The sequence below is a fragment of the Pocillopora damicornis genome, chromosome 12 (assembly GCF_964200805.1).
Source record: "Pocillopora damicornis chromosome 12, jaPocDami1.2, whole genome shotgun sequence".
Lineage (NCBI taxonomy): Eukaryota > Metazoa > Cnidaria > Anthozoa > Scleractinia > Pocilloporidae > Pocillopora > Pocillopora damicornis.
Window position 1 is genome coordinate 8,382,578 of NC_142681.1, and position 15,571 is coordinate 8,398,148.

General features: G+C 37.0%; 2 protein-coding genes across 4 annotated transcripts; one reads left to right on the top strand and one right to left on the bottom strand.

Moving 5' to 3' along the window:
- The first annotated feature begins 1,048 nt into the window (after positions 1 to 1,048).
- Positions 1,049 to 8,757, top strand: LOC113669188 (meiotic recombination protein SPO11). The gene is made up of 14 exons (XM_027185190.2): positions 1,049 to 1,211; positions 1,600 to 1,713; positions 1,963 to 2,051; positions 2,785 to 2,851; positions 3,234 to 3,342; positions 3,900 to 3,915; positions 4,370 to 4,440; positions 5,354 to 5,390; positions 5,941 to 6,050; positions 6,594 to 6,693; positions 7,200 to 7,237; positions 7,330 to 7,406; positions 7,824 to 7,935; positions 8,313 to 8,757. The coding sequence occupies exons 1-14, from the start codon at positions 1,066 to 1,068 to the stop codon at positions 8,430 to 8,432; spliced, it is 1,206 nt and encodes a 401-aa protein (XP_027040991.2). The 5' UTR covers positions 1,049 to 1,065; the 3' UTR covers positions 8,433 to 8,757.
- A 372-nt stretch (positions 8,758 to 9,129) lies between these two features.
- On the bottom strand, positions 9,130 to 15,159 carry LOC113669192 (vacuolar protein sorting-associated protein 28 homolog). 3 transcript variants are annotated; one of them, XM_027185193.2, is made up of 10 exons: positions 15,054 to 15,159; positions 14,826 to 14,848; positions 14,579 to 14,616; positions 13,675 to 13,764; positions 12,703 to 12,742; positions 12,334 to 12,399; positions 11,342 to 11,443; positions 10,806 to 10,859; positions 10,343 to 10,434; positions 9,130 to 9,527 (listed from the first exon to the last, which is right to left on the bottom strand). In XM_027185193.2, the coding sequence occupies exons 1-10, from the start codon at positions 15,091 to 15,093 to the stop codon at positions 9,407 to 9,409; spliced, it is 666 nt and encodes a 221-aa protein (XP_027040994.2). In that variant the 5' UTR covers positions 15,094 to 15,159; the 3' UTR covers positions 9,130 to 9,406. The 3 variants fall into 3 exon arrangements, with proteins under 3 accessions (XP_027040994.2, XP_089045947.1, XP_089045948.1); XM_089189821.1 differs by having other exon boundaries at positions 14,718 to 14,848; positions 15,054 to 15,126; XM_089189822.1 differs by lacking the exon at positions 14,826 to 14,848 and having other exon boundaries at positions 15,054 to 15,126.
- Positions 15,160 to 15,571: the final 412 nt, after the last annotated feature.

Below are 15,571 nucleotides of genomic sequence, written 5' to 3' on the forward strand. Positions count from 1 at the left end.
AGACTCTCCATCAACTTCTACTCTTAAGGTTATTAAAATCACGAATAAGCGATGAAAAAAAGAACATATTACAACTTCAACTTAAGCTAAAAATATCAGATGTGCTACATTTCATTTGAGAGTTCTCCAAGAATATTTCCAGTACTTTCTCAGTGTAATGTCTTGCGTTCTCAATTGACCCAATTGATGAAATACACCGTAGCACCGTAGCTTACCACCTGTTTATTGAGTAGCAGGTGCCCGGCTTCCTTGAACTTTAATGAACAAACAATTTTTTAACTTCTCTCTACACAGTATTTGGCAGTATGGAAGTAAGAATTTAACAATGATCGACTAAATAACAATGTCTTTTTGTAGCTCTAAAATTCACTATGATAGAACAATCCAGTTTTCCCCTCAAATCTAAACTGGCAAACGACACAGAATGAGTGCATGATCGTTTCTTGTGATTTTCTTGCTGTTTGCTAGTTTAGGCTCGTTTTATAGCTAGCGGTAGACCAGGGCCTAGTTATTCGAAGGCCGATCAGAACTAACCCAAGTTTAAATTTTAACCTGGGTTTCTTTATTCCCTTATTCAAAAGCCGCTTTGGGATAATTTTCTGTATCCTTTTTAATGGCATCCAATAACTATATATATAACAAATATATGACTTTCATGTATTCTTATCACACCTTCTCCATCTACGGGTATATAAAGAACTCACAATTGACCAGCTCCCAGTTGGCTTGATAGCTCAGTTGGTTAGAGCGCTGCACCGGTATCGCAGAGGTCATGGGTTCGATTCCCGTTCAGGCCTGAATTTTTTTCAGGCCTTATTTCTCAACTGCTTAAGTTGAGTATATACTGCGATGATCTTCATTTGCTTAAAAATAACTATATTCTAGACTAAAAGAATTCGACTGAATTTCCCTTTTGAGTTTTTCGATCTGCAATCAGATTCCTCACTAACCCTGAGTTATCTAAACCCAACTTTGATAAACCCGGCCCAGACTCTTTCCTTGAAATCGAAAATTAAATAGCCAGCCAGCCTACATTGCATTCTGGGAGGTAGTGTTCATTCCAAGATGGCGGCCAACTCAAATGCAGACTTTTGGCGTTGTATCAACCTACTCAAACTACAGCTGCAATCTTTGGATAGAATAGATGCCATGCAGAAATCAAGTGATGAAGTAGACGAAAAAAGTATTGTAAAACCTAAGACGTTATCCAGGTACGGACTTTCTCTGGAAAAAAAAAGTTTCGTTGAAAGTTCTGTAAGTCGATAAGAGACAGCATGTGAACTTAAACGACTTTGGAGAAATTGTACCAAGACACTTTAGATTGACCCCTTCTAAAGATCTGCTTCACTTTCTGTAATAAACATTCTCCGTAAAAATTCTCTTGTGATTTATTTAGCATCGCACGTCAGTGTCAACAAGGACGTTGGTGGGGTTTTGATGGTAATTTTTTCAGAAAGTTATCCTGGTACAAATATTTATTCCAGAAAACTCGAGTGTTTAATTAAAAACAAAATTATAAGATTTACCTGTAAATCAAGTGATTTATTACTTTTACCTTATTATGTGATTTGTTGTTGTTGTTTTTTTTTCTATCTGTAGAGATGAAGCCATCACCAAACTAGAAGAGGTTATTCTGACGATAGTTGAAGATATCTCTCAAAATAAACCTCCTTCTCTGAAATATAACTGCAGAAATTCATGGAAGAACACAAGGTAAGTTGATACTTTATATTGTGTACAGTGATGATGATGATAATAGCAGTAGTTTTAAAATTAATGATTATTCTAATAATTACAAGATAATCCTGATGGTAAAAATGATATAAATACTAAGGATAATGGTATTAATAAAGATAACCAAAGCTAGATAAGTTAGTCTCTATTTTGAACTGAGGAAACAGTTCCATAACATGAGGGTAAAATGAGTAAAATGAGTAAAGACACATTTTGAGTATTTTACAGGTTTAACAGTGCAGTTGGAATTGAAATGATTGATGATGTCAGCCTGACAGAACACAGATTTGATTCCATAGCATCAATTGGAAAGTTTGGTAACACAAGAGTATGATTTGTTAAGATCCAAATATTATAGTTCAGCAAATAAATGAAAGAAGAATGTTAATAGGGAGGAGGGGGGAAGATTTATAGAAGGAAGGGTTGAGAGGAAAAGGACTGATAAAGAAAAGGTGCAGGGGTGGGAAAATGGCCTTAACCCTTTAACTCCCAGAAGTGATTAACATGAAACTTCTCCCTACAATATCCATACATTATTCAGCAAACAGGTAATGAGAGTATTCAAACTTATCAGGTAGAAGCTGCTATCTTGATCTAGCACCATGTTCTCATAACTAATTTACAAGGAAATGTGTAGCAGTTAGAAGGGAGAATTAACAAATAAGATCTTGGGAGTTAAAGGATTAAACTGTATTTGCAGATAGAATGTGCAGGGGGGAAAAGTATGTCTTATGTCTCATGTCTTATGGATGTTCTCTGAACCTGATACACATTTGATGCAATTCCGAAGTAAATGAGCTGCAGTTTTAATAGACTACTCTGTATCTGAACATGGTATATAAAATATCATAGTCCAATTAAGATGTAAAGATAGCAAGGGACAGAGGTCATTTAAGAAAAGTGACAGGACTTAGCTTCAAGAGTGCTGACTGGCTTTGTTATTTTCAAATCCTGTTGAGTTGTCTCTAATCCTTTGGTCAATAGATAAAAATGTAGAACAAGACTGAATGTTGAAAGAGATCTCCTAATTGTGTTTCTTTCCAAACTTAGCTGCAACACTAAGGGTCATGGCATTTTGCTACAACCTTCTCCAACAAGATACATATGCAACAAAACGGTCAGTCTTGTAAGATCTCGGTGCTTGCTAATTATTTTTTGCGTCATTCATATTTATTTGGTTCATTTTACCTAAAGACACGCATTAGGCATTATCAATGTAGGTATTTTTTCCTTTTTGCTTTGTTTGTATTCATTTTTTGTTTGTAGTTTTCTTATCTGAATAAGTTAACTTAACTCTTATTTATGTTTTTAGTTTGAACCTACCACTAGCTGTTGCTCTCTAAAATAAAATTATTTCAAGTTGGAAAGATAATGTTTTTGCTGTTATGAGTCAATTATACGACATTTTTGAGCCAATACCAATCATAAACTACTCTTGAAAGGTTATAAGTGAGATCTGATTAATCAATCCTCTATTGCAATTTTTAACTTATCTGCAGAGATATCTATTACACTGATGTTCCATTCTTTGGGAATCAGAGTGTTGTGGATTCAATCATTGACAACATTGCATGCATGCTGAAGGTGCCAAGACACTGTTTACATGTGGTAAGCTAGTTCAAATGTGCAACTGGAAGCTGTTTTATAATTTACTGTTAACTATTTTGTAAGAGAAATGTGTCCTTGTTGGCAATCAGTGGCCATATGATTCTGTGTTCACTCCAGATTTAGTTGTCATTAGTGTCAGTTTGTTGTAAATTGTGGTCAATAATTGGTAAGTTAGGTCAGTCTCTGTCCAAGTTATTTATGCTCTCAGAAAATCGAAATAGGTCAGAACCAAACTAAACCACACAGCAGGTTGATTGTACTGACCAACCACATAACAGTAGGTGTTACACAATAGCGTAGGCAAAGATAAACAGAGCAAGAATCAAACAGTTCTCAACAAGTGCAAGGTTTGGTGCTAATTGGGAAAGTAAGGAGACAATCCTGAGTGATTTTAGAAACAGTTGAGCTCAGCTCTTGCCATACAGTGTACTGCCAACCTGTAAGAATTACAGGACTGAAACATGGTTTGCACCTGATACACACTAAATGTTGGTAATTGTAAACTGGATGTAATCACACTTATTTGTAACCGCTAGATTTCTTTTCCTTTTATTCAGCTGGCTGCATCTAAAGGTAAGCCCTGTTTCTTGTTTTCAAACAGTAGATGGTAACAACAAAGGAAGTTTGTGTTTTAATGATATATGGAAGATACTGTTTAGAGAGTGCCTCTTGTAAATGTTTCTCAGTTTTCTAACAACCTCACTGGTTGCAATCCAAAGGACAGTGTGCTTCAACATGAGTTGAGTTAGTTTCCTTTAAATGTTGAACTTGCCTCACCACAAAGTTGTCAGATAGGGCAGTTGAAAAATGAAATAAAAGAAAGGCCGAGCAATACCTAATTTGAAAGAAAAAATTACCTGATGAAGATTCGAGATGACCAAAACAACCTGTTCGTTTTACTCCTGCCTTTATAATTCATGGACAGGTTGTTTTGTACGAATTGTCCAGGTAAGAAACGACTGTGGGTATGAAACGTTTAGATACCAACCCCTTTTTTGCTATCCATAGTCTTTATCTTTTACCATAGGTTGTATTGCTGGAGACCTGAGATACAGAGAACACGATGGAGCATATGTAGATTGCAACGATAGTAACTCGGTTTGGCCTCCGTTTCATTTTTTATTTTCTTTCTTTCTTTTTGGCGTTTATGTTACATGTTTTTGGAGTTCTATACAATGACCACCTAGCTGCGCTTTTCTAGGGACTGAAATACGGTGGCTACAAGAACTGAGTGGATACAAAGGTGGATTTTAATAACGTGACTCTTTAAAAGAGTGATTGGTAGTTGATAAGAAAAACCTTTGCTTGCCGCAGCACGAATCTTTGATAAGCCGCCAATTATATCAATAGGGAATGATATTACTGGTATACGGCATGTCGTTGTAGTTCCCGGTGGAGAACAAATAGACGGAACATGGAATATCAACATGAGCTTGAAAAGTGCGACGCAGGATTGGTTTAATCCAAACTTTCGCGAGAACGGAAGTGATCTGAAACACTTTTTGAGATTTTCCCTAGGAAAAGGCCTCAAAGGCTGATTTGGTCTTTGGTGTAATCATCTCTTATTTTTGTCATCGGAAGTGATCAGAGCATGGAGGAACGGTGGTTAATGTTGACGCACAGTGTTGTATATTTTGCACGCTCATCAGAGTATGTGTCCACGAATAATCTAACCTTTCGAGAACAGTCTTCACATGTGCTAATAAATCGAATATGGACGTAACTATTTTAAAAAGAGCTAAGTAACCAAACCACAAACTGCTATGGTTGCCACCAAAAAATCAGTGACCGTAAATACCTTTTTAAATGTGTTGCTTTCAAATGTTCAAACAGATTGTGAGGAAATGAAATAAAGAGAAGTGAGACTTTCTGAGCTCACAAGCAAGCGTCCATAGTCGAAATCTTATCGCACTTGACGACAATTATCGTAATGTTAGGTTATATTCTTTGGCGCAGTAGTGTAACAATTTCAAATGCATTGTTTAAATCTTTGTCTCTCTTTCATTGTCAGGGAACAATGGTGTCATCTCACGTGCAGGGAATTTACAGTATCCTTGTAAAGCAAACTGAACAACTTAACAGTGTTGCAATTTCTTGATTCAACGTTAAGTTCCATTGGGCAGCTACTAACGAAATACTAAGCATGAAATATTTTCTACCAGACAGTACCGCCTATTGGCTTAAATTGAGTTCATATTCCCGCAGAACTTTTCGTACTGTGAAAACAGTATTCAGGAAATAGCCTACTTGTAGCCACACCCTTCCCCCATGGGTGGGGGGGGGGGGGAGGAGGAGGAGGGTACGGCTTCACGAAGGCTATCACGTAAAGGTAGCTCTCGTTTGTATGGTCTGGTCATAGTTAAAGTTGTATTGTCACATTAAAGTACTGCTCCTTCTTATCACTTTAGTTTCACCTACTGAGCCGCAACCAAGACCGTAAAACAAGAAATTTGTCACATATTGCACCTCATGAGGTGTTTTATCTTAAAATTGAACTTTTAGCTGCCTACGTAACATAACTGATGATGATACGCCAGACAGAAATCCGACCAGCTCCGTTACATTTTGGGTATTTTTTCTTAGCTATCAACTGACTAGATTTACATTCCGATGCCAAATTTGTGTTAGTTGTTGAAAAAGAAGCCTCCTTCCAGCGGTTGATGGACGACAATGTATTACAGCGGTTACACCCGTGTATTATCATCACTGTAAGTACAAGTTTAACTTCTTCGACCGCGTGCTTTTCAACTGAGTGTCTTAAAACCAGAACCGAAGTAATCACAACACCCAATCAGATGAAAGGAAAATATCAAGAGGAGCCAATAAGAACCCAGAGGAAAAGAACAAAAGTCAACTGCTCAAAGCGCGGGAAAATGCAGGTGACCAAGTCGCGATTGGTTTTAGTTTTGCATCTGATTGGTTGAGAAACAGGCCAAGTTTTCTAAGCCGATCACGGTGCGAAGTAAAGCAAAACCAAAAAACACTACATTACCAATTGCTCTATTCGGCCATTATACTACCTTTACGTTTTCGTATCGGTCAATAGCCCATTAAAACTGAAAGCCCTGGACTATGATCATCTGTGATTTCCTCGACACAACTACACTTTTATTGTGAGCTTAGACTGTTACGTCGTTTTCCTTGTTCTTGAATACCTAGATTTTTACTCACACTACAATTTAAGTAATGATACTGTTTAATTTGCTAATTTTAATTTTTTTGTAAGCATGCTATGTGATTTGAAATTTTAGGGCAAAGGTTTCCCAGATGTGAATACCCGTATGATGGTCCGTCGATTGTGGTGCACTCTCCAGATACCTATCTTAGCCCTTGTGGATGCAGACCCTCATGGTGAGTGACAATCCTCTTTCCTCTCTCTCTTGTGTTCTCCTGGAGCAGTATACGCCTCATTGATGAAGGGTGAGGCGACGTAACGTCAGAAAAACTTTCCTTTACCGCATTTTTTTACATCTTTGTTGAGTGAATAAGGAGCACGAGTCGACAGTTGAACCAAAAATTCTGAATTCGGCCAATTTTATGGAGCAACTTCAAAGCGTAAATCCAGCATGGCGAGTTAAATACAGTCAACTTCGTCTTACTATTGCCTCAACGATCAAACTACGGCAAAATAATCACGGTAGGTTTTATCAACTGAGTTTATAAGGCCTAATTATCTTGTTATATTCCCCAATCGACGTAGCACCACAGTTTCTTTAGAAACTTACCCTCTTTTTTTTTTGTCAGGCTGTAGCAAATGCTACGAAGTACGTCGCCTGTGCGATACCATGCAGAAATTATTATTTGTTTCCCTAAAAAAACCTTTTGTGGTCAAGAGTTTACTTCATTTTCATTTGCAGGTATTGAGATCCTCAGCGTGTACAAGTTTGGTTCAAAGGTACGCCCTGTTTAGTCAAACCATTGACAATTTGTGATTAATTGTGAGTAAATTTCTTTCACTAACCAATCAGTGGCCGCTGAATTTTACAGGCCCTCTCGTTTGATGCACACAGCTTAACCGTTCCTGTTTTAAAGTGGCTCGGCGTGTTGCCAAGTGACATCACCAGGTATCATTGTTTGAAAGAACGATTTATGATGGGTAATAATTTGCATTATGTCGGTTAAACTTGGTCCATGACGCAGACAAATTCAGAGCGACATTTATCGTACGAAGTACGGCGCACCTACCAGGCGCAATGTCTGTTGATGGGTCAGATTGCTGTTCTAAAATAGCTTAGTTTCCTGGCGTTTACCTTCCGAGCAATGTCCGAGCGAGATCTGGGAGTCTTTCGGTGATGTCACTATTCACGAAGGGGTCTAGTTTTGAGCGCGCCGAGAACGTCGAGGGCAAAGGTGGAGTTATTCAACGTAGCCACACTGAACAAAATTAAGGAAAACGCGTGCACAGGTTCGTTAAGCTCGAACGTTATCTTCACGTTAGAGTTCGGTCGCCGCATAATGTACATTTTACCATCTTATTCCAGGTTGTCTATTCCGCATGATCAACTAATACCGCTGACCGAACGAGACAAATGCAAAGCACGTGAACTGCTTGACCGACCCTACATTCAGTCCCAAGAAGTCTGGAAACAAGAGGTATGTGACGAAACGCCCCTTCACAGGCGTAAAAAATCGACCGCGTCGTGATTGAGACCGGATCGTTGAAACCCAGAATCATGCGAGTTCCCACCAAGTCCCTTAACGTTCTCTCTCTTCACAAAAAACAACAACAACAACAAACAAACAAACGACCTCATGTGACTGTTTTATCACCGCTTAATGCTGAATACCGTCCTCAGACATTCAAACATTTTGGCAAGCTTTAAATCGCGAGATAACGCGGATTTTGAACGTGTTTATACAATATCAATGATGGTTCAAATCAGAGTTCAAAGGCCTTTGAATAAAGTTGGCGAAACGTTTTCTAGCTTTGTGTTTTCTCCTTCAAATACTGGATTATTATTTTTTTTCAGATTAAGACCATGTTATCGCTGGGATTCAAGGCAGAGATTCAAGCTCTTTCCTCCATCTCCTTCAATTTTCTTTCAGAGACTTATCTTCCTGTTAAGATCAAGCATGGCCGATGGATCTGATGTCAAAACTATCACTTGGCTTGCACTGTCCTCCATATTTACTCACATTTAAGAAAGCAATGACAACACCTCTTTGAAGGAATCATAGTGACAAGAGCAACGGATTTCTGAATAACAATTAATTAACCACTTGACATCCGTGGATTTTTTTTTCCAATGACCGAGAGTCCAGACCAGTGACTCAATTTCTAAATATATTAATGTTATGACAATCTGCAATTAACGATTGCAGATTTCAACTGCTTACAAAATACTGCAATCGTTGATTGCTGTATTTTGTAAGCAGTTGAGAAATCAAATAGTTGAAAATAAATCTGTTCAATACAGCTCTTCTTGGTTTTCCTTTCATAAAGTATATAGCCAGAAGTACTACTACACCCTCTGGGTGGGATGCTTAACTATTGCAGAGTATCCCTCAGCATTTCCTCGAGTTTCTCTGTCATATTGCTGATATTCATTTACATGTATACCCCTGGAGGAAGAGAGTGAAGTGTCTTGTCCAGGATTAAAGCATGGACGCAAAGTCAAGGCTCTACCCCCAGACCTCTTGACATGGGAGTTCAGCATGTTGAACATTGAGCTACTTCCGCTTTGTTTTGAGTACCACTTGAATGACAAAGTTATTTACTCTTTCCTTGTCTAGATTTAGATATAAGTTCTATGTTATGCACTACACAGAAAAAAGATTGCAAACATGTTTATTTACATATCATATTTAATTTCCTCAAAACTACAAGGAGATTTTCTTTGCAGTTTAATAGTGGCCTGAATGAAGTGTATAAGATCACATCTAGATTGCAGTACATCACAGTTAAATTTGAATTTCCGGAAAAAATCTTGAAGACTACCATTCATGTTTAGGGATAAGACTGTTAACAAGACAAAGATATATCCGGTGATTGCAAAGATGTTAACATGTGTCATAAGATCTTAACAGATTTTTAGCACTGTGAATATAACTAACTCCACTCCACCTAGGTATGCTGCAGAGATCTGTTGAACGCATTATATGCCTGTTCTAAATCAAACAACATCTGTCGCACTTGTTCATCAGTAAGTTCATCACTTGCTTTCATACTGCTCAGTGTTTCATACCTGCAGTTTACAGGCAAAACAAATCAGTAATCAGTAAGCAGTCAGAAACTTACCCAGTGGTAAACAGTTTGTGTGTTTTATGACCATATATTGTCTTTGAGTTACCCCTGGTTTAAGTAAGAATGTTGGTAAAGTACAAAAGCCCCAAATGTAGGGGATTGGTACTAGTAATATCTGGCTTACATCCATATTCTACAAATTTGGGCCACTACCAATGAGAGTCTCATTAAACCTGAGCTTTACATGATCAGTTAAATCTGTAGAGTGCAGGATACCATGCACTCCCAGAATTTGCTCACTACATGGCATAGTATGGTAAAAGGGAGTTCAATCACTCTGATGAAGGGCTAATGCTTGAAATGTCAACTTTTAAACTCTAACGATGGCCAATTTACACCAGTTTCTTTAGAAACTTACCCCCTTATTCATTAGTGTGGTAAATTTTGCTATTACTCCAGAGTACCCTCATCCCATAACTCTCCCACAATCTAAGCAATGTCTCTGTCCATTGTTTAAAGTGCAACTCATTTTAAGCTAAGCAAGATTAATTTACAGAGAGAAAAACCTGTAAGTCAGCAACATTCAGTGGACGGATGTTCAAGCAGACTTCTTTAATAATTTATGACGTAAGCAGTTGTTTCACACATCAACCCTTAAATTATTGTCGTACTAGCAATTTCCACTCCATCCTCCTCAGGCTATTTTTCACTTGCAGTGAATGATTGGCAGGTGATGGATAACAATTTTAATTTCCTGGATAATGATCCAGCTCTCATCATTAATCTTATTCCTAAACTACATTTATTAAAACTTACCACCCATTCACTTTGACTTTTCCCTCAAAATCCTCAGGGAGTGCACTAAGGCTGTTCATAGTATCCATTAAGTCTCTCAGATCTGGATGAATCTGTGTTGTAAATAATCATTATAATCACAGTAAGGAATTGTTGTAAAGAGAACAACTAATTAACAGTAGATGTTAGAATTGGCTGAATCAGAAATTGACACAATCCAAAGACAAACATCTTTAGGCTACCTGAATGAGGCTCCCTGATAAACTTTCTGGGCATTGTAAAAAAAAATGAGACTAAAAAAACTTTTCTGCTCTGAATTTGAAAAACCATCTTGCACTTGTGACTTCCACTTCACAAAAGCATCCATACCATGCAGAATGCCTAAGTGTAACCATTTCCTTTAAGGAAAGTCCTAAACTATACCCTACATGAAAGCTTGATGAAATGATACTTAAACAAGCCACTATCACTAGTACTATGTTACCTCATCCATGGCTCTGATCTGTAATCTGAGCTTGTCCATGATTGTTATAAAGAGCTTAAATTAAAGCAAAGAAACAGTAACTGTGAGAACATGTGAACAAGTGAAAGGGGATCTGAGGGGATAATTTCTTGCCTAAAACCAATATGCTTGAACTCCTACACCTGCAATTTCATGAACTTATGTAGTATTACTAAAAATGCTCTCTTGAAATTCTCCTAATTTCAAATATCAGTTGTGGATCATCAGTGGAGACAGAGAATTTGGAAATGGCAAAAAAAAAAATTGTGCAACTCAACTCCATATCAAAAACAATGCCATCAACATGCCCTCAAAAGATTACTTTACTTAACCAAAGACAAAAAATTATAAATCCACTACAATGAATATAATTTCATCTTGAGACCTGAGTATCCAGTCCAATTGAAGAAATGCCACAACTTAAAACCATATTCACTTCTGTGATGAACATTACTTTATTCAATAGCTACGTGATACAATGTGCACTTGCATGATTAAATAATAGATCTTTTACTCACTGAAACTGTGTCTGCAATGGCTTTACTGGTATTTCCTTTATCATCCTTGATAGTGATGGGTCTGCCCTCTTTTATTCTCTCCAGAGCAGCAGGACAATCCAGCTAAACAAAAAAATACCACACTTGCATGAATCACATTCATGACAGGACGGATAATGCATGCACTGTAAGTACCTCCCGTTGTTCCATACAAAGCCTTAGAAAAGTTTTCTAAGGCTTTGTATGGGACAACGGTAGGTACTTACAGTCCACGCGTTTTTCCGTCCTGTCATGATAGTAAATAAAATAGATGTAACTTAAATGCTTTTAACTCCATCCGCCCAAACTCTTCACAATGAACATAGCATTTGGACATCTTTCTTTCCTCATTTCTCTTTTTTCTCCTTTAATCCCTTACCTCCTAGAAGTGATTAACATGTAACAACTCCCTGTAATACCCATACATTATCTCGAAAACAGGCAGTGATAATACTCAAACTCATCAGGTACAAGATAATACCTTGATTGAAAACCTAATTCTCGCAACCAATATACAAGGGAATGTGTATCAGCTAGAAGGGAGGATTAACAATCAGATCTTGGGAGTTAAAGGGTTAATCTAGTGCATTTCATGTGTCACAGGAATGGTCAATTCAATTAATGAAATGGAGGGACTTTCTGGATGGATAGTTGTACTTCAAGTTATACCCAGTAATTATCAGACCAGTGAGTATTGATATTAGAACAGAGGGTTCTGGAGTAACTTGGTTTCTTCAGGTACAACTCTCTGTCTTAATATCAATACATTAATATAATAACATTTTTTTAACAATGAGTTGCAAAAGCACACCTGCCAAATCGCAAAGAGTCCATGACTAATCCTTTGTGATTTCCACTAAAATTATGCAATTAATTGATTTTACTCTCTCTTCCAGTCAATGAGCCACATTAGTGTTTAAAAAATAAAAGAAAACCCAACAAAAGAAAAAAGAGCAGGTTCATAAAAATCTTACCCTAAATTTTTTCATGAAAGCCTCTACTGTAGGATAATCAGCTGACTGCACAAGCTTGAAGGCAGCCTGAAAATAGCACCTCCTGTTAACTACCTTAACAATATTAATTCACACTACAATAAATTAGTACAAGGTGGAAGTATTTCAAGCACCACTCCAGGAGACTTCTTTTAAGGACAAAAAACAAACATCTCCACATAGTTTAAATTTAAGATACCATGTTGAAACAAAGCAATTAGTAGGAAAGGATTCTTTAGCCAAAATCTACACCTACAGAGCAAGGAGACAATTTAGCAGTGTAAATAAAAAAGGTCACAATCATGGTGGTATTAATTGTTATAATAAACAACCAAGAGGTGTATACCTCACCTTGTATTGAACCAGTAATTTAGAACATGCAGCAGTGTATCTAAGAAAAATTTATACAGTGAATGCTGTTAAGTATAGCAATCAGTTAGTTAACTCACATTAATTGTGTGGGCTGAGAGCAAAAGCTGTATTCAATAATAATTATAATTAGTATAGATGCTCAAGTGTTTATAGAGATGTGCACGCTCTGATTGGTCACAGATCACATCATATCTCACCATGATCCCCAAGCAAGTGGTGATTATAGCAGGAGCACTAAATTTCAAAATGGCTGCCTTTTGTCAATGTTTCTAAAGGAGAAAATTCAAATTTGAAAGATCCCAAAAGATGCTAAAAGATTGGCAGAACACTTTTTAAAAGAAAGATATGAAGTTTTGGTGATTGAATAAAATTTACCTGTTAAATAAACTTACACGTTTATCTTGATACAAGTAATCAACACAATTGTAGAAAATAAATGCACAATGCTTTCTTCATTTACAGATTGAATTAACAAAAAATTTGAAAACACCCAAGCAATAATACTTGAACAATCATTCGCCTCAGACCCAGTGAGCATTGTTGAGTAGGCCCCTCATTTTTTCTTGGGAATTACTCAACAAAATCTCTTTGCCTTTGGCAAACAATTGTTAGTTAACCTGAAGAAAGACTCAAATTAACTAATTTAATTTGACTCTTTTTCATGTTTCTGTGGAGTACACTGTGTAAACAGGATGAGATTAGTAAAAAAGGAGGAGAAAGATGTATTGAATCAACTATGAAGAAAGAGGAAAATTATCAGGGCTTAAAAAATCACATTGTTAACCTGAAAATATTATGAAATCTGCATGGCTAAGCAATTTTAGCTGACATTAAAAAGGTTTACATCAGAATGAAAATATTAGCATTTATCTGAGTGGTTTGAAATTAAATTTTAAGAACTTTAAGTTAGATAAAAGGAAAGTTTTATCAGGAATCACTATCCACACTCACTCTCTTGGTGTCACTACATCTCTGATGTAAGCTTTCTCCAAACATTGTAAAGTGTTGATGATAGAAAATAGATCTGCCATGTTGTCATATCTGAAAAGATAGAGTGAATGTAAGGAACTAAACAAACTGTGTCAAACATCATTGGGCTAACACCATCAGGGTTAATAGGAGAGATACATCCAGTAGCAGTTGAGAATCATGAAATTTCATGATCTTTAGAACATGAAACAATGCCAACTAATTGAGGGTGTCTGGTAGAGGTTGGGGAAAGGTGACCAAGTAACCAGTCTACAGCGTACAGCAGGTACACCCACAAGGTATTTCTTAAACATTCATTTTACATCACATAATCACTCAGTATTGCACATGCAAGATCTTACAAGTTCTGCCATACTCTAAGGACTGGCCCCATGAAGATTTAAGATTAAACAATGCTGTTGATTTTTGTGTTATGCTACAGTTGGCAGGCATCTCAATAGCTGCTTTACCTGTAATGTGTCAAGTTACAACTCGTGGGCTTTGTGAGCCATAACTTAACAAAACTTTGATTCCTAACTTTCCATGAAACAGGTAAGGTAATTACCAAGTATTACCTCTGAATGGGAGGTAAATGCATTGTACACTGGTCCATATACTCCCTCCCCCTCCAATTTCAGTTGGTTTCCCTGATTTCACTCCCAGAGGAGACACACTGTGAGAGCCCAGAAAAAGCCATAAAAATCATTAATTTATTTCCTGCTAGGACTTGAACTCAGATCTTCCAATCTAAATTTTTGCACCTGATCATTGGGCTAATGCCCCTTTTACAAGTAACCTGCTCATCCTTCAGGAATAAGTAACCTCCATACTGGGGTAAAGCGTTAAACTTGATGACATCATTAAATTTGTCAGGTGCAATACTTACGTTTCCCTCTCACGAGCATTCTTGTACAGCTTCACTTCCTAACGAAGGAAACACGATACAAATTCCGATCACCGAGATATTTTTTAGATCTATTGTGTACCATAAATAGAATTAAACGCATCTTCTATTTTTAAATTACCTTTAGTTTTTCCAAAAGATATAATGCATGTATGCTGTAAGCAGTTGAATCTTAATATGATGAACTTTAATTTAATGTGAATAAAACTGAATTCGAATGGAGTCATACCTCAAACAACTCTGGCCTCATGGCTGTAAGAAACAACCAACCAAGAAATAATCAATACAACAAACTGTTAAATTGTTAATTCACGTTTCAAATAGCTGCATCAGCGTAAATAACTGATAAATTCAGCAAAAATCTCAGACCTATCGGCTCTCCACCCTTCCATTGAGGTAAATTCCTCTTCTTAAAAACCAGAGTTTACAATAGTAATTGCGAAAAAGATATACAAACCTTGAGGAGAGGGCTGATTTCCAGAAATACCAGCAAACATATTTAAAAATGTCACTACAAGGCGAACAAATTTAGTCTTACATGACGCAGTTGAGGTTGTTTCGGAATAATTAGTTGGTAGCCTGGCCTTAGCACTAAGTCCCAGGCTCCAAAAAGTACTTTTTCAGTCTGGCTTAAAGTACAACAAAGGGGGTAAATTTTCTGAGAAACTGTGGTGCGGTGTCGGTGAAGGTATGAAAAGACAATCTGGCTTAGGAAAATGAGTTGATAATGTAAATTGGCCGCCGTAAAGAGTTTCTAAAGCTGACGTTTCGAGCGTTAGACGAAACATCAGCTTAAGAAACTCTTTACAGTGGCCAATTTAAATTATCAATTCAGTTGTTAAAACCAAATTGTCCTGATTGTAGCTAGATCTTAAGTCTATTTTTCACCGTTTGTTGATGATTTAACCTCAATAAATGACGAAGGGCAAAGAGTTACGTTCTCCTTACTCATTAAGGCGCAAGGCAGGGCTAATG

Excerpts from the sequence above, each read along its gene's own strand:
- LOC113669188 (XM_027185190.2), top strand. The coding sequence starts at position 1,066 with ATGGCGGCCAACTCAAATGCAGACTTTTGGCGTTGTATCAACCTACTC. Across the intron at positions 7,407-7,823 it reads TTGCCAAGTGACATCACCAG|GTTGTCTATTCCGCATGATC; the intron begins GTATCATTGTTT and ends ATCTTATTCCAG. Across the intron at positions 7,936-8,312 it reads AAGAAGTCTGGAAACAAGAG|ATTAAGACCATGTTATCGCT; the intron begins GTATGTGACGAA and ends ATTTTTTTTCAG.
- LOC113669192 (XM_027185193.2), bottom strand. The coding sequence starts at position 15,093 with ATGTTTGCTGGTATTTCTGGAAATCAGCCCTCTCCTCAAG. Across the intron at positions 14,849-15,053 it reads AAATCAGCCCTCTCCTCAAG|CCATGAGGCCAGAGTTGTTT; the intron begins GTTTGTATATCT and ends TGTTTCTTACAG. Across the intron at positions 12,743-13,674 it reads GATGTAGTGACACCAAGAGA|ATACACTGCTGCATGTTCTA; the intron begins GTGAGTGTGGAT and ends AATTTTTCTTAG.